We start from the raw sequence: 24,811 nt of genomic DNA, 5'->3' as shown, positions 1-24,811 counted from the left end.
GACGTAGCCAGTTGTTCACCTGCAGAATCTTATTCCACCTCCTTGTTCCATGGCCATCCACTGGGAGGATGGAAGAGAAGACCACCTGCGCTCCCAGTTCTTTCACTTTCTTGCCTAAGTCTTCAAAGTCTCTGCAGATGGTTTCCAGGTCGTTTCTTGCGGTGTCATTTGTCCCCACATGTAGTAGCAGGAATGGGTAGTCATCTGTAGGTCTGAAGAGTCCTGATATCCTGTCAGACACATCTTTAAGTTTTGCACCTGGAAGACAGCACATTTCTCTTGTAGTAATATCCGGTCTGCAGATAGCGGCCTCTGTTCCTCTCAGCAGGGAATCCCCCATGACCACCACTCTCCGTTTCTTCTTCACAACAATTTTCTTTCTCCATCCAGGAGGACTCTGAAGGCGTACAAGGTTGCTGTTTGTTGGCAAAGTCTTATCCTGATGTATTTCTTCATCGTTTTCCTGCGTGAGAGCCTGGTACTGTTTTCTGAGCAGTATGGGTGCTGACTGCCTCCTGATCCTCCTGCTTCTCTGGGTCACATGTCTCCATTCCTCTGTTTCTTCAGGTGCACTTCGAATTTCTTCTCTTTCTGTAACATGAAGAGATAATTGTGCTCTGTCCAAGAACTCTTCACCTTCCTTAATGATCTTCAACGTAGCTAACCTCTCTTCGAGATTTTGCAACTTTTCCTCCAACAGGGACACAAGCTTGCATTTGTGGCATGTGAAGTTTGGCTTTTCCACTGGTAAATCTGTGAACATGTAGCAAGAAATGCAGCTCACCAAATGGCTCCTGGCCTCTTCCATCTTGAGATTTCTTAAAAACGATGAAAGATGAGCCAAACCCAGTGATCGTTGAGCTCGCGGAGACTCTTCACTTATCCCAGAAGGCACTGGGAATATGCAAATGATCTCCTCAAGACTCTTCCCCTGGTTTTCCGATTTCCTCTTTTCAGCTGCAACGGCCAAAACCCAGTGATCGTTGAGCTCGCGGAGACTCTTCACTTATCCCAGAAGGCACTGGGAATATGCAAATGATCTCCTCAAGACTCTTCCCCTGGTTTTCCGATTTCCTCTTTTCAGCTGCAACGGCCAAAACCCAGTGATCGTTGAGCTCGCGGAGACTCTTCACTTATCCCAGAAGGCACTGGGAATATGCAAATGATCTCCTCAAGACTCTTCCCCTGGTTTTCCGATTTCCTCTTTTCAGCTGCAACGGCCAAAACCCAGTGATCGTTGAGCTCGCGGAGACTCTTCACTTATCCCAGAAGGCACTGGGAATATGCAAATGATCTCCTCAAGACTCTTCCCCTGGTATAAAATTTATACGAATTTTTGTGACTTATTGTGGTGATCCCAGTTTTTTGGTCAGTAGCTTTCTCTCTCTTATTATATTATTGAATTATACTGACTACTGGTGTATCCCCGTATTTATTGTTGGTAGTGCCCTCCTCATCTTTATTACTGTCCCTATTTATAATTTCTTTCTATTGATATGCTCATCACTTTTCGGGGAGTGATAGTAAGTGGGTTTAAGAGATTTTACTGCACAGCTACTGTAAATAATGGTGGTTTCTAGAACTAAAATCTGTGAATTGGTGAATTATTAGAGCTGCCTACAATACGTGCGGTATAATAGTTTTTTGAGGCATGACAGAAGTCATTATACAGGTATTCAGATTGTAGCTACGACCTTAATTATGGTTTACTTTCCACATTCCCCATTATGGGATCCTCATTGCAGGATGTTTAGCAACTGTTATTTTGCTGTAGTTACCGTATTATCGATCATAACTTGGTAGCATGGCATTGATAAAATTAATCTGTCGGAGCTCTGGAATTTTATTTTTTATTTTTTATTACTTGTGTGCACAGTCTTTCCATAGCATGTAGAAATGGTTGATGGCTTTATTAGGCATGGTTGATGGGGGTCGAGTCCATTTAAGGTGTCAAATGGCCTCTCTGGTGGCGGTTTAGGAGTCAGGTGGAAGTTGCAGACAAGTTAAGGTGGACTCATTTTAACTAATAGAGGATATAAAACCTCATGGTGGTGAACAGGCTCGGCTTTGGTGGCCAGCCTCAAGGACGTTGTAATGGTAACGTCATTCATGGGTGGGCACAGTGGTTAAGCACAGGAGTGAGGATAATAGGGTCATTGGTGCCCTGAAAGTTTACTGGCTCTGCTTGAATGGCAAGCCAGTGCGTGCCACCCATTTATGGCTGTCTGGCCTGGTTCTGTATGTCAGACAGCTGGGGATATCACAGTACTTGTGAATCCCAATGTACTAGCACTTCACCTGACTCCTACTGTGATTGTTTTAATCCTGTGATTTAAATAAAGCTGTGGCCATTTTGACAACCAAAATAATGTGTTGTGTATTTATTCTAGTGCATAGGTTTACTGTAGTTATGGTGGTTTTAAGATGGAGTGGGGGTCCGTCCCATATCCATAAGTCAAGCTCAGGCAAGACAAAAACAAGAAAGGCACTACAATCAGCATGCACCTGCAGTTCCCTTGTCACCAGGAGAACAAGTCCTCAAGAGAAAAAGAAGACTGCATAAATTGGATGATCAATGGGAAGCTGAACCTTACACCATTCTACCCTCAAACTTTGACAATACCAAGGTGTGCCTTATTAGTAAAGATGGAGGAGAAACCTCAGCAGCAATATCAAGGGATCATCTGAAACTGTACCCTGACCAGTTAAAAGAAAGAATGGAAGAACAAAATAACATCCAACCCATAAAAGAAGAAAAGGTCAGCACTATACTTGGAGAATTCCCTGCAAATTGGACTAAAGTAAATGATGCCATAGTGGTGCCAGTGTTGACATTTCCCCAACTGGTAGTACAAGAAGACATGACTCGAGAGAACTCTGAGAATCAGGAGGTTCAGATAGCAGATGCCATACCAGCAGTGGAGCCAGAGAACCCTCGCCCTGCCAGTGGTGAATCTGTCATGCCCATGGTGAATCTAAGAGTTTGCAGACAGCTACTACCCAGTTTACCTACAGTGAGTAGAAGTGGTCCTAGAAAATCTAGTATCCCTGTGCTACGTAGAAACATCAGTATTGTAGCCAGTTCAACACCAGTGATTAGTACCAGACAACCAATGAGATCCCCAAAGACACCAGTATTACGCAGATCTACTCGTACAACCCAAGGTATACCACCCATCAGATTCCGCATATAATAAGTTAAAGTAATTGTGACGACTCCTGGAGTGGACCCTCTGGGTCGTGACACCAACCCTCCCAGGGCGAGCTGACCTAGTGAAGACCACCCCCTATACAGGGAGTGTCAGGGGCAAGCCCCAGGGGGTGAGGCACCACGACTGCTGGCACCAGGCGGCCGGCTCACAGGAGACACGAGTGTGTGAGTGTGTCTGCAGGAACGTGTAAAGTGTGGACACGGGAACACGTGGTATACAGAGACTTAGTTCGTCCGGGTGTGAGTGAAGCAGGATGCGTGCAAGGAGCACGTCAGAGCACTGAGTCAGGCAGCAGGTGTGCCAGGAGGTGTAACAGTACAGGAGCAGGGTGTGTGCCAGAGGGCACAACTGAGCATAAGACAGAGCGCAGGATTGGTATGTGTGCCAGGAGGCACAACAGAGTAAGAGACTGAGTACAGGATCAGAGCATGTGCCAGGAGGCACAACTGAGTATGAGACAAAGCACAGGGTTCGAGTGTGTGCCCAGAGGCACAACTGAGTAAAAGACAGAGCACGGAATCAGAGTGTGTGCCAGGAGGCACAACAGAGTACGAGACAGAACACAGGGTCAGAGCGTGTGCCAGTAGGCACAACCAAGTACAAAGCAGAGTGCAGATTCAGAGCGTGTGCCAAGAGGCACAACAGAGTGCAAGGCAGAGGACCTGAATACAGCGCACAGCCAGGCAGGGACACGACAGACCAAGCCAGGAAGCACAACAATAATCAGGCACCTCCCCTAGGGGGAGGTCGTCTGATATAGCACATGACTACTACTGGTTCCGGGTCAGGACCTAGCCAGAAAGCACATGACTACTACAGGTTCCGGGTCAGGTCCTCCATTACCATAGAAAGGACCGAGCCCTATACAGCACTGACAGGAGCGCGCAAGCGCAAACGTGACATGTAGGAGGAGGCCCGGAGACGAGAGCTGTGCGTGCGCACCCGACGGGACCCCCGGAGTGACCGCAGCTCCGGAAGAGATGACGTCGGGACCGAGGTCCCGCCCCCAGGTGAGCATGGCGTGACAGTAATGTAACTGTCAAACTGTATATATGTAACTGTTCAAGATTTGTGCCTGCAGATACTCTGTAAGATTGTTCTTTTTGAATTTTTCCCGCTTGTCTTCATGGACATTTTGACCACAGGACTGTGTGTGGTCATTACTTTTGTAAATAGTTCACCATTTGCCCAGGAATGGACCATGGACGTTGATGCTGGACTTATCATCACATGACTATTTTTGGAGCTTTTGGTTTTTGTAATTTTTCCTTTTTTCAAATCTTGCAACATCCATAATTGTTTATTTTTCATTTGTTTATGGTTTTTTATGTTGTTCATCAGCCCAGGAGTGCTGATTTGCACTAGGGGGAATGTGGCGCCCCCAGGAGTATGGTCGCCACAGTGGCATTGCCTTCCTCCATTGAGGATGATATCATGCTTGGAAGCAAGGAAGGGTCTCTCTAACAGTTAATCATTTACATGCAATACGTTCCCATTCCAGGCCAGCAGAGGGAGCTCTGAACCAGGATTGGGGGAGGAGCGCGCTCTGAGGGCCAGGAAGGGAAATAGTAGTTAGTGTGAGGAGGGCAACGTGTGTAGACGTGTGGAGAGAAGCTGCAGGTTGAGCTGAGGACAGAGAGCTCCCTCCTAGAAATAGCGCATGATCTGGAGCCTGGTCTCCCCTGTTGTATGGATACTGAAGGTCCTGCAACAGAAACCAGAGGAATAGGAAGCTGTAAAAGATCTATTCCCACCTAAGACTCGGAGGCACAACAGCGACTGGTGAGCCAAGAGAGATAGAGGGCTACAGCTGTCTGCCATACGAGGTAGTTGGAGGAACTTAAGTGTAACACGGTACTGCATGTACTTCAAGCCAGCGCTAGGAAGGAGACTACACAACCCATCTGGTAGAGAGATTCCTGAGTTGCTTCCAGGCTAGCCTGCTCCTGTGCCATCTGTAATCAGGACCCTGGACTGCGTTTGCCAAGTAAAGGTAAAGAAACTGCACCCTATTGTGTCCTTGCCTTCTTCCTGCAACATCCTCAGGACTACTACATCTCTGTGCCAAACACTGCACCTTCTTCCTAACCCTTTATCTACACTGCCCTGGGACTACAGCCGTGCCTGTGGAGGGCTACAATATCATTGCTGCACTACACCATCTGTCCCAGAGGATCTGTTTGCAGCGTCGGCTTAACACCTCCCTTGCCGAACACCACAGTTGCCATCACGAATCCTTTACAAACTTTATTCCTAACTCTACCCCTTTTATATGGGCGTCCAGGGCCACAGACTGGGTCACCGCTGCTGTGACATTCCCAACTGAGAGACTGGCCCAGTACTGAGTACCCCACAGCCCTGGGAGGGCGACCCATAAGTGCATAGTCCCGCATACCGTCCTGCACTCTCTGCTTACACCCAAAGAATCTCATATTTATTTCAGCTGCAGTGCCGGTGTCAAAGGTGCTGTTTAGCTTGGCCAGAATCTTTGTAACAGTCTCTTTATCACTGTCCTGCCAGGCTTCCACATCCATCTGTGCTGGGCCCTGCAGCTTGTGGCGCTGTGGGGTTTGCAGTGGCGTCCGCCGCTGCATCTGCTCTTGCTTCAGACATTCTCTTCCCCCTCCTAGTTAAAGTTGGCCAGGCCCTGGGTTGCGCTGGCTTACCGGTTACCATGCCACCGGCTGGATGATCGGGGGGACGCCGGGGCTGCAGGCCTCGGCTTCTCACTTCTCGCACGCTGCCTCTTCCCGCACGGCGCTTCACTTTCTCGCGCTCTTCGGCTGGCCCACGCCCATGACGGCCCGCCCCTTTGGTTTCCCGCACACGCCAAGGAGCGGGGTAATGGCGGCGATGGCGCCGACAGTCTGTGGCACACAACACAGGCACACAGGACCCGGGGACACCGGGCTCCGTTTATCCTGTTCAGGGCTGTGGGGTACTCGGTACCGGGCCGGTCTCTCAAAGGGGAATATCACAGCAGGGTGACCCGGTCCGTGGCCCTGGGTGCCCATGTAAAAGGGGTTAAGTGATGGAATAAAGTTTATGAGTGAATGATTCGTGATGCCACATGTGGTGTTCGGCAATGAAGATGTTAAGCCGACGCTGCAGACAGATCCTCTGGGACAGATGGTGTGGTGCAGCAATGATGTTGTGGCCCTCCACAGGTAGGGCAGTAGTACCAGGGCAGTGTAGGTGAAGGGATAGGGGAGAGACGTGGATGGTGCAATGTCAGGCACAGAGAGGTAGCAGTGCTGAGGGTGTTGCAGGAAGAAGGCAAGGACACAACAGGGTGCAGATTCTTTACCTTTACTTGGCTTGGCAAAGCAGTCCAGGGTCCAGATTACAGATGGCACAGGAGCTGGCTAGCCTGGAAGCAACTTAGGAATCTCTCTATGCAGATGGGTTGTGTAGTCTCCTTCCTAGCGCTTATGGTGAAGTACTCACAGTATTGAGTTACATTGGAGTTCCTCCTGCTTATTCTCTTTAGAACTCCCTCGTATGGCAGACAGCTGTAGCCTTCCTCTTCTGGCTCACACGTCGCTGTTGTGCCTCCGAGTCTTATGTGGGAATGGAGCATTTACAGCTTCCTATTCCTCCGGTTTCTGTTGCAGGACCATCAGTGTCCATACAGCCTTGGAGACTGGGCTCCAGATCATGCGCTATAGCTGGGAATGAGCCTGAACTCTCTGCTCAATCTCCCAGCTCCTCTCCTCACATCCACACACGTTGCCCTCCTCACACGAACTCCTAATTTCCCCTTCCTTGCCCTCAGAGAGTAGCTCTTCCCCCAGTTTTGGTTCAGAGCTCCCTCTGCTGGCCTGGAATGAGAACTGTGCTGTGTGTTGTGGTTAACTGCCAGAGAGATCCTTTATTGCTTCCAAGCCTGACATCACACTCCCTAGGAGGAAGGTAATGCCACTGTGGCGACCATACTCCTGGGGGCACCACATATACATAGATAGACACACTGTATATATATAATATATTTTCAACATTTTTATTATGGAGACGTAATAGAACAGAAAACAACAACGCCTATACATATTTGGTATTGCCATTACAGAGGAGTTAAAATGTAATAAAACAAATATAATAATAAAGGATGTGACTTAATTCCTGTAAAAATGCAAGTTAATAGCTTCCAAAGCCTCTTTGATTGGATAAGTAGAGAGCTCAGAAGAGAACAATGGGTCTATAGGAACCAAAATCAGAATATTTGTGAACGTTTGTGAAATGGATGGAAAATACCTGTCCATAAGGGGTTTTCCAATACTTATCGCTATATAAAAAATAGGCACATGGTGGCTTCAAAATAAAACAAAACATCATCTCTTGGACCTCTGTCATTCATCTGCACCACTGCCCATGCCCCAAATCTCCTCCTTCCTTTTCTGTCTGATTACTTCATAAAATATTCCGCCCATACTGGTGGAAGCATAACATGACATCCCCGACTGGAAGAGGAAGCGCGGAGACTGGGGAAACTGGCCGAAGGCTACTAAGTGATTATCTATGCCAAAGTAAAAATACATAGTGGAAACCACTTTAAATTGGTGTTACCAAACAGTAAGGTTGAATATTTCTTTTTTCACTTACTTTGGGAAGGAGAAATCCTCTGAAGTTTACATCCTGAGTAGTAGCGTGGGACACATTGGCTGGAACAATGTTCCCAAATCGCTGAATCTCATGGATGACGGCATCAGTATACGGCATCTCTCTGCGATGAATGACCTGGGGCGCATTCGATCCAATAACTTTATCGATCTCACTTTGGACCTTTTCTATTTCCAACACAAATACATAAAACCATATGTAAAAAATGGAGATTTGGTGAGAACATTCATCCATAAAAATGATAACATTTCAGCCAGATCTTCTCTTTGGCATTTGATATCATTGTGGTTGTTATGAAACTACAAGTTACGTAACCATAATTTCCCACCTGTAGTAATAATTCTTTCCATATTCTTCTGTAGAGAGATTTTGTGATTGTAATATTACCTAAGCCAGAAGTTATATTTGTTGCAGTAATTTTTATTTGGGGAATTTTTACAATATCAGGATAGGAGAAAAGGTTATATGTGACAATATAACATGAGTTACAATTCAACATATGTAATATTATTAGAGTGTGTCAAACAATACAATTGAAACTATATGAAGAAGAATAATATAAATTTAAACAGGATAATGGGGGAAAGGGAAAAAGGAGAAGAAAAAAGAGGGAGAGGTAAAGAGTTGAACTTGGATATGGTAGGAAAAAAGGGTAAACTAGGGATAAAACTATGAAAAGAAGGGGGAACAAAGCAGTAGTCCACTGAGTGGTGTCACGGTAAAGAGCAACTATCTTAAAAGATTTCTACATGACTTGTCCACTGGCTATAGAACCATATCAATCAGTTGTAAAGGACTCTGCATGTGGAGAAAACACTGAATTCCATTAGATTTATACTTTGTAAGGGAATTGTTGTTCAATGAAAAAACTTATTTGAAGGTGTTATGGGATGCTAATCTGTTTATTTGCATATTGAGGCTAGGCATGGTCTCGGATTTCCATCTGGCACCTATAGGCATTTTGACAATTGAGAAACTATGAAAGGAGATTAATTTAATATCTATAGGAAGAGAATCAAAGCCTAGGGACAAAAGAGAGAGTTGAGGAGACATAATTAGTTTGTATTTCCCTATTTTAAAAATAAGATAATAAACCTCCTTCCAAAAGGGATTCATTTTTGGACTTGACTAGTGATGAGCGAGTGTATTTGTTGCTATTTGCTATTCGCACGTATTCGGGTTGCTCGTTACATTGCGAGTATTTCTGTACTCGCTTTGCTACATTCGAATTTCCCACCCTGCAGTTTTGGAGCCTCCTTTACAGCCACTAAACATGCTGGGCTTCTTAACAAACCATAGTAATAGAGCAGACATCTTGGTTGTGACATTATTGTGATTGGTTGGCCGCAAATCGCGTCATTGGGTCTAATTTAGCCCTGCTGCTGCCATTTTGCGCACATTGCATCCGGAGCCTACATTCTACAAGCATAGGGAGAGATCGCTCAACTGCTAGGGGGAGTCTTTAGGCCACTAGATAACACAAAAGCCCTTTTCAGGGCTACCTGCAGTGTATACTAGGACAGTGTAGAGTAGGGAAAGAGAGATAATCAATCAGGGACAGTTTAACGGAGCCGGACACTAGCTCCATAATACCACCAAAAAAAGCTCTTTTCAGAGGTGAAGACACACAAGAAAATCAGAGTACAGGGAGGGAAATATTGTGTATTAGGTAGGGATAGGGTAAAGTGCTCTTCCAGTGTCCATCTTAAAACAACTCTTGTTAGAGGCAAAGCAATATTTTTCCAGCACACAGAGTGCTAGCATTTTGTGCTGCCTTTTTTATAAATCTTCGGTCTATTTCCTCCACTGTTTTGGGGGGTCAGAGCATTGCTTCTGATGTCCACATTAGTCCACTTTAAAAGGCGTTAAGTGCCCTAAGCAAAGCAGTAGTCCAAACATTTCCTACTGCCTGATACCAAGCAAGCACCAGTCCATTTTCCCCGCTGTTTTTGTGGTCACAGCCTGCCTTCTGCATTCCACATTAGTCCACTGAAAAAGGCGGTTAGTGCCCTACGCAAAGCAGTATGACAAACATTTCCTACTGCCTGCTACCAAGCACGTGCAAGGGAAGACCAGGACCTCAGCACGTTTCAGGAACTTCTCTGAATCCTCTTTGGAACAAACAGTCCATAGTCCATTCCAACTTTAACAAGAACATCTTTACTAGGACTTGTGCACAGCATATTCATATATTTTCCAGAATCATCATCATCGGGATTAACAGCAATTAACTCCTCTTCTGTCCTTTTCCTTCTCCCTCTCTCACCAAGCCCGCTTCCAAGGCAGACAGTGCCAAATGATCCCACAGCATCTTCAGTGCCCAGCTTTACTCCAGTAAGGTGTTCGCTTGCCTGTTTTGCCCCAGGAACGAAGCCATCAGTCCGTGAGGTAAGCTGCCACATATTGAATCTTGTGTCCGTACTGCTTAGTCTTCACTAGCCACTGCAGACCCACTTATACTGCACTGCTAGCACTGCTGCTGCTGTATATCCTTCCTGTGATAATCCTGCTACAGAATATCTGCTGGGTTCTGTGCCTTAGAAATGTTGTGTAGCACAGTGTGGCTCAGGGCTAGCCAGCCCTCCTGAGCTATGGGCCATTGGTTCCTGACTAACTATTATCAGGCTATACTCTATGTCTTAACCCACCGTGCCCCTCCTATATTAACCCTTACTAAACTATGAATTACAATTCCTCCATCTAGTAGCCCTTCTGAGGTAATGTTCTCCTTCCCCATCTAGTGGCCAACCCAGGGAAATGCACTTTCTCTATCTAATATCCATTATATAAACACATAATACAACATACAGAGCAGCATAAAAATGCATAACACTAAATACACACATAAATGTAACGTTGCATCATTAAAGGGTTAAAAAACAAACATAAAGGTTACAACCCCTTACATTCTCCCTTCCTTTCAGCATGGTTGTCCCCAAACATAGTAAAATGCTTTAATAAAAACAATAAGTATAGAGACAATGACACTAGAGGTAGTTAAAGAGGACTCAAAATGAGTCAAGTCCATATATATATATATATATATATATATATATATTTTTATTATTTATTTATTTTTTTTTTAAAGATAGGTGTTCCTCCCCCTTCCTTTGAAAATGGTAGTCCTGTACTCTGGAACACAGGTCCTAAGTAAGGCTAGTTTCACACTTGCGCCTTTTTGCGCAGCGTATCGAGCACACATGAAACGCATGTAAAAAACGTGTGCAAACGCTTGTAACCGCAGCTATTTTTGTAGTATTATTGTGCGCATTACGACAATAATCGCAGCGTTTTCATGCGTTTCTAAGCATTTTTACATGCATTTGCGTTTTTTATGCGCAATGGTAGTCTAGGTGCCACATTTCGCAGGAGAAAAACTCCTTGAAAAATTCTTGCAACAGACTCCACCAATTGGACAGCAGTGGGCGTGTTTTATGGGAATTCTTTATATAGACCCTGTTTACAGCTGAATTCATCACATTTGCTTGCATTTTCCTTTGTGAAACATGGATCTGCACTGGAAGAGTTTTTACTTTGACTTGGATCTGGACATCAGGATGGCTCAGGCTTATGCAGTCGCTTGCCATCAACAAAGGGAGAGAGAGAGACAGCGAAGACGGCAGCGGCAGCATTTGTGGATACATCCCATTATTGAACTCCTGGAGAGCCGTGGAGCGTACCACACCCTCTACAGTGAACTACAGGCAAATCCGGAGAAATTTACAGATTATACCCGGATGTGCCAAGAAACCTTTAAGGATTTGCTTGGTCGTGTCCAAGAAGTCATCCGGAGACAGGACACAGCTCCGGCGTGCGATTACTCCTGAGGAATGGCTCCTGGTTACATTACGGTACGTAGTATTGCAAAACCAATGCCTGCATAATTTTATTAGTTTTTGACATTTAATATTCAAAATCTGGCAGAATTATAGTTCTGCCATGAGCTAGCAAAAAGCAGCGGTATGTTTTTTATGGCATGTAGTGAACAAAAGGCTTTTGGGGTTTTAAAAATCCATATACATAAATAATAATTTTTTTTTTCTTGGTATCCCAGATTCCTGGCTACTGGAGAGAGACTCTCTTCACTCCACTTCCAGTATCGGATTGGAATATCCACATTGTCTGGAATTGTAGCGGACACCTGCCGGGCTTTGTGGAATATTCTCTGTCCAGAATTCATGCCCCTGCCCACTGCAGAAAAGAGGTTGGAAATCGCTGAAAAATTCTGGACAGTCTGCAATTTCCCCTACTGTTTGGGAGCGGTTGATGGGAAACACATCCAGATTATCAAGCCCAAAAGAACTGGATCTGAGTACTACAACTTTAAAAAGTACTTTTCTACTGTACACATGGCCATTGCGGATGCAGACTGTATGTTTATTGCAGTGGACATTGGTGCTTTTGGCCGTGGGAATGACTCTCAGGCCTTTAAGAACTCGGACATGGGCCGGAGATTGTATGGCAACCAGTTCAATTTCCCCATGCCATGGCTTCTTCCCAATACCAAAGGTCCCCCACAGCCCTTTGTAATGGTTGGGGATGAGGCATTCCAGATATGCCAAAACCTGCTCAAGCCCTACTCCAGTCGGGACTTGGACCACACCAAAAGAATTTTTAATTACAGGCTGACGAGGGCCAGAAGAACTGTGCCTTTGGTATACTTGTCTCCAGATGGTGCATTTTCAGCAAAGCTATTGATCTGAAACTGGAAACAGTGGATGCTGTGGTGAAGGCCTGTGTGGTTCTACATAATTTTGTCATGGCAAGAGAGCACCCGAACTTAGATCTTGATGCGGTTGCTCCTATCCCATTGCCTGAATTTACTCAGCACCCTCTCAGGTCATCTGTTGAAGTTGGCCAAATGAGGGACCAATTTGCGGCCTACTTCATGTCATGGTCTGACAGTTTTAAATTGGACAAAGTGAATTTTTTTTACTTTGTCAAGTGCAATGTGTGACGTGATTGCCCCCGGTGGCCATTGGAATTATCACACGTGGTGTTTTTCATTCATAGTTGCCCGGTGGTGGGGAGTGGTATCGCACCTTAGTGGTAGGTTTAATTGTAATTATAAATCAGGTGTGGGGCTCTATAAATGAGTCTCAGGGTATTCAATCATGGTTGGTGATAGTTGTTCATTTACAACCAACCTTGGTGGTGGAAGGAGCTGGAGAGATTGCTCAGCTCAATCTGAGTTCTGATGTGGAAGGAGTCACCGAAGGGAGTTCTTTGCAGCGCTTACTGAACTTGGTGGCAGCTGTTCAGGAGGAAGGCTGCAGTCGGTTGCTGGACTCTGTGCTGGAGCATTTACACAGAGAGAGCTAAGTTTTCTATTTCCCCTGTTTGTGACTTTCCTTATGTGTGATCTAGTGCAGTGGTGGGATTAGTTTCCGCACCGGCCAATGCCCTAGCGAGGGACTAGGTTCAGGGCGAGTCAGGGCATAAGGTTCGCATGCGGCGACAGGTGCGGAGTCTGTTTAGGGAACGTAAGGAGTGCAGGGACGCTTCCTCAAGGTAGCTTAGGAGGTCTCCACTTCCCTATTTCCTATTACAGGGCCCACCACTGTAATTGTTCCTGTGTTTCCCCTTATTATTTAAATTCGCCAGCTGGAGGCGGGGTATCCAGTTTTACGTGTACTTTTTTAAATTCGCCAGCTGGAGGCGGCGTATCCGGCTGCACGTTCCGGTATTATTTAAATTCACCCCACTGGAGGCGCTGTATCCAGGGTCACGTGTGTCATAAATTCGCCCTGCTGGAGGCGCTGTGTCCAGTCACACGTTGATCATTACATTATCACCAACCGTAAAAAAAATTTTTCTGCTGAGCCATGGACCTAATGCAAACCTTTACCCAGGTACTACAGACCTTTACTGAAGAGATCAGGGGGCTGCGCGGTGAGATGGTGCAGCAACTGCAGCTGTTGGTGGGCTTTGGAGGTTTGATTCAGGCACAGGCTCATCCAGAACCCAAGATATCTCTCCCAGACCAGTTTTCTGGAGGGAGAGATCAATTCTTGGTATTTCAGCAAGCCTGCAAATTATATTTCAGGCTGCGCCCTCGTTCTTCAGGGAGCGAAGAGCAATGGGTGGGGATCATTATGTCCCTTTTGAAGGGGGATCCCCAGTCCTGGGCCTTCTCCCTGCCGGACGATTCACCATCTTTAGAGTCCGTGGACGAGTTTTTTGCGGCTTTGGCGCTTGTGTATGGGGGCCCTGATGGCGTCTCTCTGGCGGAATCCCGACTCCGTAGGTGTAAACAGGGAGCCCGGGTTGCTGAGGAGTACTGCTCCGAGTTTAGGAGATGGGCCACTAACACTGAGTGGAATGACCCTGCACTTAGGAGTCAATTTGTGCAGGGTCTGTCTCCAAAATTGCAGGACACTCTGGTGCAGTACGCCGCCCCCAGGTTGCTGGAGGCCGCCATGTCCCTCGCCATCCGGGTGAATAGACGCCTTAGGGAAAGACATACACAAAATGTGCCCCCTGTAGTCCTCTCCGGGGGGGAGGACCCCCCGGTACGGTTGGTGGAACCCAGGCAGCCCGGTGTTGTTGGTACAAATAGGGGGTTGCCTGGGGTTCGCCGTGGTGGGGGGGTATGCTTTTCCTGTGGGAAGACGGGCCATTTCATGGGAGCCTGCCCAGGGCGTGCCAAGTCTCCGGACGAACCGATGCAAGTAGGAGGTGTTAGGTTGTGTTCAGGCCTGCCTACGGTTCAGGGAGTGGTGTCGGCATGTTTTTTCTGTGGGCAGACTGGTCATTTCCTTAAGGCGTGCCCATTACGTGCCAAAATATCTGTGTCATCTCTGAAGCCGCAGACCCCTGGTCGTTTGGAGGAAGGCAACCAGGGAGTGTACATTTCCTCCATTTTGCCCTCCCAAGGTATTATGTCAGCAGAAGTGTTTGCTGGCGGGGTACCGGAGGTGGTACCGGTGCTTGTGGACAGTGGAGCAGGGGTTAGTCTGGTGGATGCTCGTTTTGTCCAGACTCATGGCCTGAAGTGTAGGACGCTGGCCCAACCTATAAGCGTCCAGGCCATTAACTCTGTTCCACTGAGCCAGGGGAGCCTTACCCAAGTCGTAGAAAACATCCCTCTGCGTATAGGACATCATGAGGAGTCCTTGTCATGCTACGTCTTGGAGGGAATGCCAGTACCTATCGTTTTAGGCTTCGCCTGGCTGAAAAAACACAACCCGGGGATAGATTGGCGAGCAAGGGAAGTAGTCAGCTGGGGGCAGTCGTGTGAGGGCTGCTGCCTTGGGACTACTGTCTCTGCCGTCTCTCTTCAGGGGACCCCTTCCTCTCCAGGGAGAGCAGTGATGGTGCGGCGGGAGAGTAGGGGCAAGTTTCAGCCCTCGCCGCTAGCTAACCCTGTGAGAGGCAGACCTCGTGGTGGAAAGGGTTGGAGTGTGGTGTACCCTATGGTGTAGTTCGGGGGTGTGAGTGTGGTGACACAGGGGGACGCCTCTGTTATCAGGTCCAGAATGAGTTCACCAATTTTATGACATAACGAATGAGTGCAATAAACGTTCAGGTCCGGACCTGTGTGTGAACGAGCGTGTATGGGTGCCACCAAAAAACATCTTGTGGAAGTGTGTTGTGGAGCCTGATCAGCTCATAACAAACATACACATACATAAACTCGTTCCCCAGGTTGGCGCTATGGAGATGAGTGATTCCTCCAAAATAAACTTTATTGCCAATACCAGCTGTGTGTTTGTCATAAATTTGAATTCAGGTGATGGTGGGGTGAACTCAGGGTCTGGCCGTCCCCGCTGTAGGGGTTTCCCTAATGAGGGGTGGTCTTGAGGGTCCAGAGGCCCCTCATTAAGGAGGGGGTACTGTCATGGTCTGACAGTTTTAAATTGGACAAAGTGAATTTTTTTGACTTTGTCAAGTGCAATGTGTGACGTGATTGCCCCCGGTGGCCATTGGAATTATCACACGTGGTGTTTTTCATTCATAGTTGCCCGGTGGTGGGGAGTGGTATCGCACCTTAGTGGTAGGTTTAATTGTAATTATAAATCAGTTGTGGGGCTCTATAAATAGAATCATAGAATCATAGAATCATAGAATCGTAGAGTTGGAAAGGACCTCCTGGGCCATCTGGTCCAACCCCCTGCTCAAAGCAGGATTCGCTAAATCATCCCAGTCAGATGTCTGTCCAGCCTCTGTTTGAAGACTTCCATTGAAGGAGAACTCACCACTTCTCGTGGCAGCTTGTTCCACTCATTGATCACTCTAACTGTCAAAAAGTTTTTTCTAATATCTAATCTGTGTCTCCTCCCATTCAGTTTCATCCCATTGCTTCCAGTCTTTCCTTGTGCAAATGAGAATAAAGTTGATCCTTCTACAATGTGACAGCCCTTGAGATATTTGTAGACAGCTATTAAGTCTCCTCTCAGTCTTCTCTTTTTCAAACTAAACATTCCCAAATCCTGCAACCTTTCCTCATAAGACAGGGTTTGCAGACCGGTCACCATTCTGGTCGCTCTTTTCTGAACTTGCTCCAGTTTGTTGATGTCTTTTTTAAAATGTGGTGCCCAAAACTGGACACAATATTCCAGATGAGGTCTGACCAACGAGGAGTAGAGGGAAATAATGACTTCACGTGATCTAGACTGTATGCTTCTGTTAATACATCCTAGAATTGCATTTGCCTTTTTTGCTGCTGCATCACACTGTTGACTCATATTCAGTCTGTGATCTATTAGTATACCCAAGTCTTTTTCACATGTGCTGTTGCTTAGCCCTATTCCTCCCATTCTGTATATGCTTTTTTCATTTTTATTGCCCAGATGTAGTACTTTGCATTTTTCCCTGTTAAAAACCATTCTGTTAGTTGCTGCCCACTTCTCCAGTTTATTTATATCTTTTTGAATCCTCTCTCTCTCTTCTCTAGTATTAGCTATCCCTCCTAGCTTTGTGTCATCAGCAAATTTAATCAGTTTACCCTCAATTCCTTCATCTAAATCACTGATAAAGATGTTGAACAATACAGGGCCCAGGACAGAGCCTTGTGGTACCCCACTTGAGACATTCTTCCAACTGGATGTGCCGCCATTTACGACCACTCTTTGGGTCCGATCACTAAGCCAGTTATGAATCCACCTAACAGTTCCCTTGTGCATTCCATACTTAGTCATTTTTTCAATAAGGATTGTATGAGATACTTTGTCAAATGCTTTGCTGAAGTCAAGATATACTTGAGTCTCAGGGTATTCAATCATGGTTGGTGATAGTTGTTCATTTGCAACCAACCTTGGTGGTGGAAGGAGCTGGAGAGATTGCTCAGCTCAATCTGAGTTCTGATGTGGAAGGAGTCACCGAAGGGAGTTCTTTGCAGCGCTTACTGAACTTGGTGGCAGCTGTTCAGGAGGAAGGCTGCAGTCGGTTGCTGGACTCTGTGCTGGAGCATTTGCACAGAGAGAGCTAAGTTTTCTATTTCCCCCGTTTGTGACTTTCCTTATGTGTGATCTAGTGCAGTGGTGGGATTAGTTTCCGCACCGGCCAATGCCCTAGCGAGGGACTAGTTTCAGGGCGAGTCAGGGCATAAGGTTCGCGTGCGGCGAAAGGTGCGGAGCCTGTTTAGGGAACGTAAGGAGTGCAGGGACGCTTCCTCAGGGGAGCTTAGGAGGTCTCCACTTCCCTATTTCCTATTACAGGGCCCACCACTGTAATTGTTCCTGTGTTTCCCCTTATTATTTAAATTCGCCAGCTGGAGGCGGGGTATCCAGTTTTACGTGTACTTTTTAAATTCGCCAGCTGGAGGCGGTGTATCCGGCTGCACGTTCCGGTATTATTTAAATTCACCCCGCTGGAGGCGCTGTATCCAGGGTCACGTGTGTCATAAATTCGCCCTGCTGGAGGCGCTGTATCCAGGGTCACGTGTGTCATAAATTCGCCCTGCTGGAGGCGCTGTGTCCAGTCACACGTTGATCATTACACTTCAACTCCGATGTAGGATGGGTGGAATGGCAAGATCAAATGGTGTAAAAAAAATTTCTTGTTGGTATGTTAATAAAAACACTGTTTTGATACCTGTACTGAGTGCATTATGTCTTTTCACACTCCCAATACTATTATCAAATGGCCAGGTGTACTAGTGAATTTATGATGCGGTGTTTTGTGCATCATGAATTTACTAGTACTCCTGACCCAGTGACTTGTTGTATGACCTTTATCATCTCTACAGTGTGTGTTCAACTAGCAGCGACGGTGGAGATAATACAACTAATCTTTGTCTCACATGGACCGATTTTACAAATAGTGATTTGTGGATGCACTAGCATCCTTCACTATTTATGACACCAAAACATGTGACTATAAATATTATTTGTAGGATCAACACTGTGGCTTGAGTTTGAACGCACACTGGAGACATTATAAAGTTTTTACAACTTCTACAATACCCAGGCCTGTGTCATGCTGAAGTGATGACTACTTCACAAACTTATCACACATGGGCAGGAGAATACACATATGACTTAAACTGCAGCATCGATACAGTCTGCTTCAAATATATAGAGACTGAAGAATCGCTGCAGGTTAAAACTCATGTGTATTCAACTGCCCAGGTGTGATAGCTATGATGCAAGGCCAGGGTATTGGTCAAGTAAATATAACATTTATTTTCACCATCATGTCATCAATTTATTCAACACACACTTAATAGAGTATGTGGTTAATTACAAGGTATATCTACAATCCCCTTGCCTTGTCTCAAAAATAGTTAAATGATGATGGTAATAAAAAAAAGGCAAGGTAACAATAGATATGCCTTACACTCAACACCATCCTCTATTCCAGGGTTCCCAAACTCTAGTCTTCAAGGCCCAACAACAGATCATGTTTTAAGGATTTACTTTTTTTTGGCGCAGTTGAAGCAGTTATCACCGGAGCAATGGAATTCTTTAAAATATGATCTGTTGGTTGGCCTTGATGACTACAGTTGGGGAACCCTGCTCGATTCAGTCTGTGCAATATTACAAGACTGAAGAGACTGGTGGTGAAAATACAATTCATATACATTTGTTTTTTGACACCACATATCTCCAAGACTGACACAAGAAACATGTCTCAGTAATGGAGATATCTGGTGTCAAAAACGTTTGTGTACGGCGTACTGTGTGTATGGCGCAGTGTGTGTAGTCGGCATAAGACACATTAATCAAACCAATTTTTTTTAAAGCAAAATTGTACATTTATTTTTTCCAAAAAAACAAAAAAAAGTTTTATTGTGAATCACGTTTGGGTGAAGATTGTGATACTTTAGGGGTGTGGAGAGACGAGGAACGGCTGGAAGTTGAGGAAGGGGTAGGGGTTCTAGGAGAAGGGGCGACGAAAGTACTGGGGGGAAGGGAGCTCTGGGATGGACATGGAGGCAGGTTGAGACACATTAGGAGGAGAGGGTGGATGGACAAAAAGTCTTTTTTTTGTTTCTTTGGAGCAGGAGTATCCTGCCTGGACCGACTTTCACCATGTGACCGCCTTACTTTGCTCGATCGCCTGGAGCTGGTGGACCGTGTCATTGACCTGTAAAAGATGGAATGTGGGTCGGCCCTCTGATGCTCTGTGGTGGCGGTGGTGGTGCTCAAAAAAATGGCGGTGGTGGTGCTCCTAGAAGAAGACAAAGTTGTGTCGGTGCTCCTAGAAGTGGCGGCGGTGGAGGTGCTCCGAGAAGGAGACAAACTCGTGTCGGTGCTCAAAGAAGTGATGGTGGAGGTGATCCTAGGAAACAAGGTCATGTCGGTGCTCCTAGAAGGAGGATACATGTCGGTGCTCCGAGCAGAAGTGTTGGCGGGACTCCTAGGAGGAGAATTGGTGGCGGTGCTCCTTTGATGAGGAGTGGTGGCGGTGCTCCTTTGATGAGGAGTGGTGGCGGTGCTCCTTTGATGAGGAGTGGTGGCGGTGCTCCTTTGTTGAGACTGGTGGCGGTGCTCCTTGAATGCTGTTGAGTGGTGGTGTCGGTGCTCCTAGCTGGACAAATGTTGGCAGTGCTCTGAACAGGAGAATAGGTGTCGGTGGCCCAAGCAGGTTCTGTGGTGGTGCTCCAAGCAGGTGGTGCGGTGGCGGTGGTGGTGCTCCAAGCAGGTGGTGCAGTGGCGTTGCTCCAAGCAGGTAGTGCAGTGGCGGTGGTGGTGCTCCAGACAGGAGCAGCACTTGCCATAGTGGTGGTGGCGGTGGACTGTCCAGCAGCACTCAGACTTGGGGTGGTGTAGTGGTGTCCAGCTTGGCTTGGAATGCAGATTGCCATGCAGTGGTATGCAGCAGAAGTCGGTAGTGAGGTGTAGCGAGTAGGTGGTGGCACTGTTGGAAATGACACCACTGACTGCTGCACATACCGATTCTGCTGCATAGCCTGCAAGTAAGCAGTGTTGCAGGCCTGTAACACACTCAGCTGTTGCTCAGGACTAAGGTGTTCCATCATGCCCTGTTCAATTTTACTAAAAAAATGGTGCGCTGGTCTGTTGAGGTCGGCCTCCAGCTGGTCAAGGCGCTGGTCGACAGAGTGGAAGCGGTGGTCCAGGTGGTTAATACCGCGTTCCATCAGGGAAAAACCGCTTTCCACTCTGGCTGACAGCACTTTGAGACTGGCATGAAAGGCCTCGCTCAAGTGCATGAACTCGGGCATGACAGTTCTGTCCGAGGCCCTCTGCCGCTGGAGGGTAGTGCCCGCATAACCAGTGGCAGAGATCTGGGACAGGGGAACACCTGATTGACCAGCTTCCTGGTCACCAGCTGTCTGTGTTGCTGACCTGCAAGATGCTTCCTGGCTGTCGGATGGCTGGGACGGGTCCGAGGTCGTCCGATGAAGGACCGCTCCAGGGACAGGTTGCAGGGTGCTGCTCCAGGTGCTGTGGAAAGAAAGGAAATATATTACTATCATGCATTTACAAGAAACATCAGCTGTGGAATCGAAAAGGCCAGGTTAAAAAAAATTATACTTACGCTCTGCTGTCAAGGACAGTTCTCAGGAACACCAACTCGCGATAATAACGATATTTTCTTCTGGTCCTTACCGCTGAACCACTGCGAACCTTTCCCTCAGCACGAACTTCAGTATTGAAGCAGTCCTTCATCAAGCGCCAACATGTACGGACTTTGTTCACTGTTGGAAAAACAAAGAAAAAACGTTATGTAATGCACTGATGCCAACATCATTACCAGCACACAAACCTGAGTGCACTTTCAAAACAGTCAATGCTGCAGCACAAAATAATTCTAGACAAAAACAGTCACTGTAGATCATCAGGGCACTGGTGTGTTTGATGCAAGAATATATCTTGCAAACAAAACACCAGTACCTTCAAGACCAAGAGTGCAACCTGAAATCAAGACAGCAGTCCAATACACAAAGCAGTCACTGTTGATCATCAGGGCACTGGTGTTTTGGATGCAAAAATATATCTTCAAACAAACACACACATGTACCATCATGACTAAGAGTCAATGCGGCATCACAGAGCAGGTTTATACTTACTGAACGCCTTTTTGGAAGCTGCAGAGGCGCTGTCCCAGCCATCCATCGTCGCTGCGGCCACCTCATTCCAGAGCTGCCAGCTCACCACTGTGTCTTTGTACTGCTGGTCACGGCTGTCCCACAACGGGATATGCTCCTCAACAAGGCGGATCAGGCGCTCGTTGTCGATGTACACGTCTTCTTCATCCCGTTGTGGAACCTAGAACAAACCAAAAAAGTTATAATCTTTGAAATTTGGGAGAATGAAAAAGAAGAAACAGAGAAGAAGCAAGATAGAAGATGAAAATAAAGACAAAAAAAAAGGACCAATGAAAGACTATATAAGTACATTACGTCTTCTCGCCGCTAATTGACTAGGCTGCTCCCACTCAGGCTGCTCCTGCTCTTCTGCCTCACTTGCCGTATCCGATGTCTGTAAAGAAAAACAAATTATTACACATTCCTAGATGCACCAGCTATACTTACCCAAAGGCAGCAATATCCTCACCTCACGATCAGCTTGGGCCAGTTCTTCCTGGGATGACGAATAGACCGATTCAGAGGAAGACATGCTGAAATGTAAAGAAAAATAAAACATTAGTACATAATAAATTGTACAGGACACACATACATTATGTTGCAGAATACTCACATTTTGAATGCTGAAGCTTGAATGCAAGGCTCTTGTCTTGTCTTCTATTCAAGGCTGTCTGTAGCTGCATTTCTATTGCTGTCTGTAGCTGCTCTTATCTTCAAGGCTGTAGTGGTGTGGCCCTGAAGACACCTTCTTTTATGTACACTCCTCCCAAACAATGTTGCTTGTTTCGGGGGAGGTTTAAACAAGTGTCTAGACATCGTTTACTGAAATCACATGCGCGCAACAAGCGCTGACGTGCGCACATCCAAGCGCACGCCAGCAGCCCAATAGACTGTAATGCTATTTTTTTGCGCATACCGTGCGCACGTGCGCTTTTTTAATGATGTTGGGCCGAACAAAAAATGCAACATGTAGCGTATGACGCGTATGGATGCACACCTGGAAAATGTGTAGTGCACGCAAATGCTGATGAGCTCGTGCAATCTCTAAACACTGCGCATGCCATTTTAGAGTTAGGGGAACATTGCGCGTGCTCCCGATAGTGCACGATGCACTGCGCGATAAAACGCTAGTGTGAAACCAGCCTTACTTCCTCATCCTTTGAGGAGAAAACATTAGGGCCTTTCCTCTACCCTGTAGGATGCAGAACAGTCCTTCTTTGTGTATCCTTAGTGCAACAGCACAACAAAAATCACAATTAACAATACTTTCATCTTCAGAGGTGTCACACTTGCGCCTTGGCAGGTTGGCGCGAGCCAGGGGGTTTTGGCCCCACTATGCCATAGACCAGACTACTCTGGAAGGGGCGTGACTAAGGCTGCTGCCTTGGTCTTCTCTGGAGCCTCCAATGGTGAGGTCAGGGTTGTGTGGCAGGCAGCTGCCAGGTGCCACTCCAGGGTGGTGTCTGGCTGTGACTGCTGATCCCACTCAGGGACAAGGCACTTGGAGAGGTGCGACTGACAGGCAGACAAGTAGGCACGTCAGGCACGGCTGAGACACAGGACAGGCGGGCATGGCTTGAGACACAGGACAGGTGGGCACAGCTTGAGACACAGGGCAGGCGGGCATGGGAGAGACACAAGGCAAGCTGGAGTGGTATATGAAGGAACAGGTAGAGACCTGTTCACACAAGAGATGCAGGTATGGATACAGGCAGGAAGGAGTAGAATATGAAGGAACAGGTTTTTGACCTGTTCACACAAGAGATGTAGGTATGGATACAGGCAGGAAGGAATGGAATATGAAGGGATAGGTTTGGACCTGTTCACACAGGATGTGCAGGTATGGATACAGACAGAAGTGCAGAGTAGGCGGAGCCACTGGAGTGCAGAGTAAAGCTGAACCACAAGGTCTGCAGAGAGAAGCTGCAGCAAGAGGTTCTGCAGCGGCAGCAGGAGCGGAGCAAAGCTGAACCACAAGGTCTGAGGAGAGAAGTTGCAGCAAGAGGTTCTGCAGCAGCAGAGCAAAGCTGAGCCACAAGGTCTGTGGAACCAAGCTGCAGCAAGAGGTTCTGCAGCAGCAGGAGCAGAGCAGGCAGAGCTGCGAGGGTGCAGAGCAGGCAGAGATGTGAGGGTGCAGAGCATGGACTGGGAGGACACAGGGAAAGACACAGCAGTGAAAGAAGCCAATTACAAGGAGGCAGAGGTAGGACAGAGTTCAGACAAGGTACAGGGACAAAGACTCAAGGACCAGGATATTCTGCCTCCTGGAGGGTGGACGGAAGTACTAGGCAAGACAAGGTCAGGAGCTATTGCACAGAGACCAGGATATACAGCCTCCTGAAGGGCAGACAAACAGGCACAAGACAACGCTAAGAGTGTAGCCTACAAAGAAGAAGAAACACTGAACAGGGCCTGGCTTACTCAGCAGCAAAACACTAACTGAGTTTAGATATTGCACAGGCAAAGTTCCAGTGGGTGGGGCAGCCCTAAATAGTAGAGGGCTCTAGGCAATTAATCAGGGACACATTAGCCAGGTGCACCCTGACTCCAAAAGAAGCAGAGAGTTCAGGCGCTGCCCCCCTATACACACAGTCAGGAAACATGAACATAGCAGACAGGAGACAAGGCAAGGAGCTTGCGGCAGAGAGAAATGGCAGTATGACCTGGAGCAGTGAGTAAGTTGGTGTGCAGGAGATGAGAGGCCATGCAGTGATGCCAGCAGGGTTGTTACAAGTGGCACACATCCCATGTCGCTCCAGTGGTGGCGGAATCCCATGCCCGATTTCAGGATGGGGATGACCCTGCAGCCGCAGAGGTCACAGGCTGCCATGATGAAGCAGCTGCGGGGGACCGACTGCACTGTGCTCGGGCCCGCATAAAGTTCCAGCTACTCCAATGTGCGTAATGTGGCAGCCATTGCAAAATAGCCCCCAGGGCAATCTTCTTTATGGAAGGAGACCCAATCTCCAGGGCAATCTTCTTTATAGAAGGAGACCAATCTCCTTCTTTCAGTGGTCTCCCAAATTTGACTGAGGCTGCACTCAAATATACTTTTTTGCTGGTCTCTATCTCCCGGATGAACCCAAAGCCTCTGTCCACCTCTGTATATGCCAGCTGGCCACAAGTACAGCAGCTAGCCATAGCACCACCTCCTGGTCGACACAACTCGGCCAAGACCTCTCGTTCCCTCTGCTTCTTTTTATCAATGACTTCAGCTATCTAAGCCGATTGGTACGGGAATGAACCTTCTGCTGGATGGGCGAAGTGAGATGATCCCAGTGACGCCCCAGTATTAACAGTGGGCTTCCCTTCTGGCACCTGATGTACTGATGCAAGCTCCAGGTCCCCAAACTCTTCATGTTACGGCCATCTGTCTGAGGTGGGAGGTAAGGATGCAGACCTGACTTCAAGGATGAGGGGTGGACATGGAGACTAGCCCTCCGGGATCAAGTGTTGAGGTGTACTCACTACCTTTGGCTTTTGTTTT

At 47.1% G+C, this 24,811-nt stretch overlaps 1 protein-coding gene across 2 annotated transcripts in view; it reads right to left on the bottom strand.

Moving 5' to 3' along the window:
* The window catches only part of LOC141098580 (cytochrome P450 2K1-like), a 240,512-nt gene that overhangs the window by 56,266 nt on the left and 159,435 nt on the right, over positions 1-24,811 (bottom strand). For both annotated transcript variants that reach the window (XM_073586486.1, XM_073586485.1), the window contains exon 8: positions 7,812-7,996. In XM_073586486.1, the coding sequence (XP_073442587.1) occupies positions 7,812-7,996 (185 nt within the window). The remainder of the gene's footprint in view (positions 1-7,811; positions 7,997-24,811) is intronic.

Source organism: Dendrobates tinctorius, unplaced genomic scaffold (assembly GCF_039654945.1).
Source record: "Dendrobates tinctorius isolate UK_male_01 unplaced genomic scaffold, ASM3965494v1 ptg000093l, whole genome shotgun sequence".
Classification (NCBI taxonomy): domain Eukaryota; kingdom Metazoa; phylum Chordata; class Amphibia; order Anura; family Dendrobatidae; genus Dendrobates; species Dendrobates tinctorius.
The sequence above is the reverse complement of the archived record's forward strand: the minus strand, read 5'-3'. Positions and strand labels throughout refer to the sequence as shown.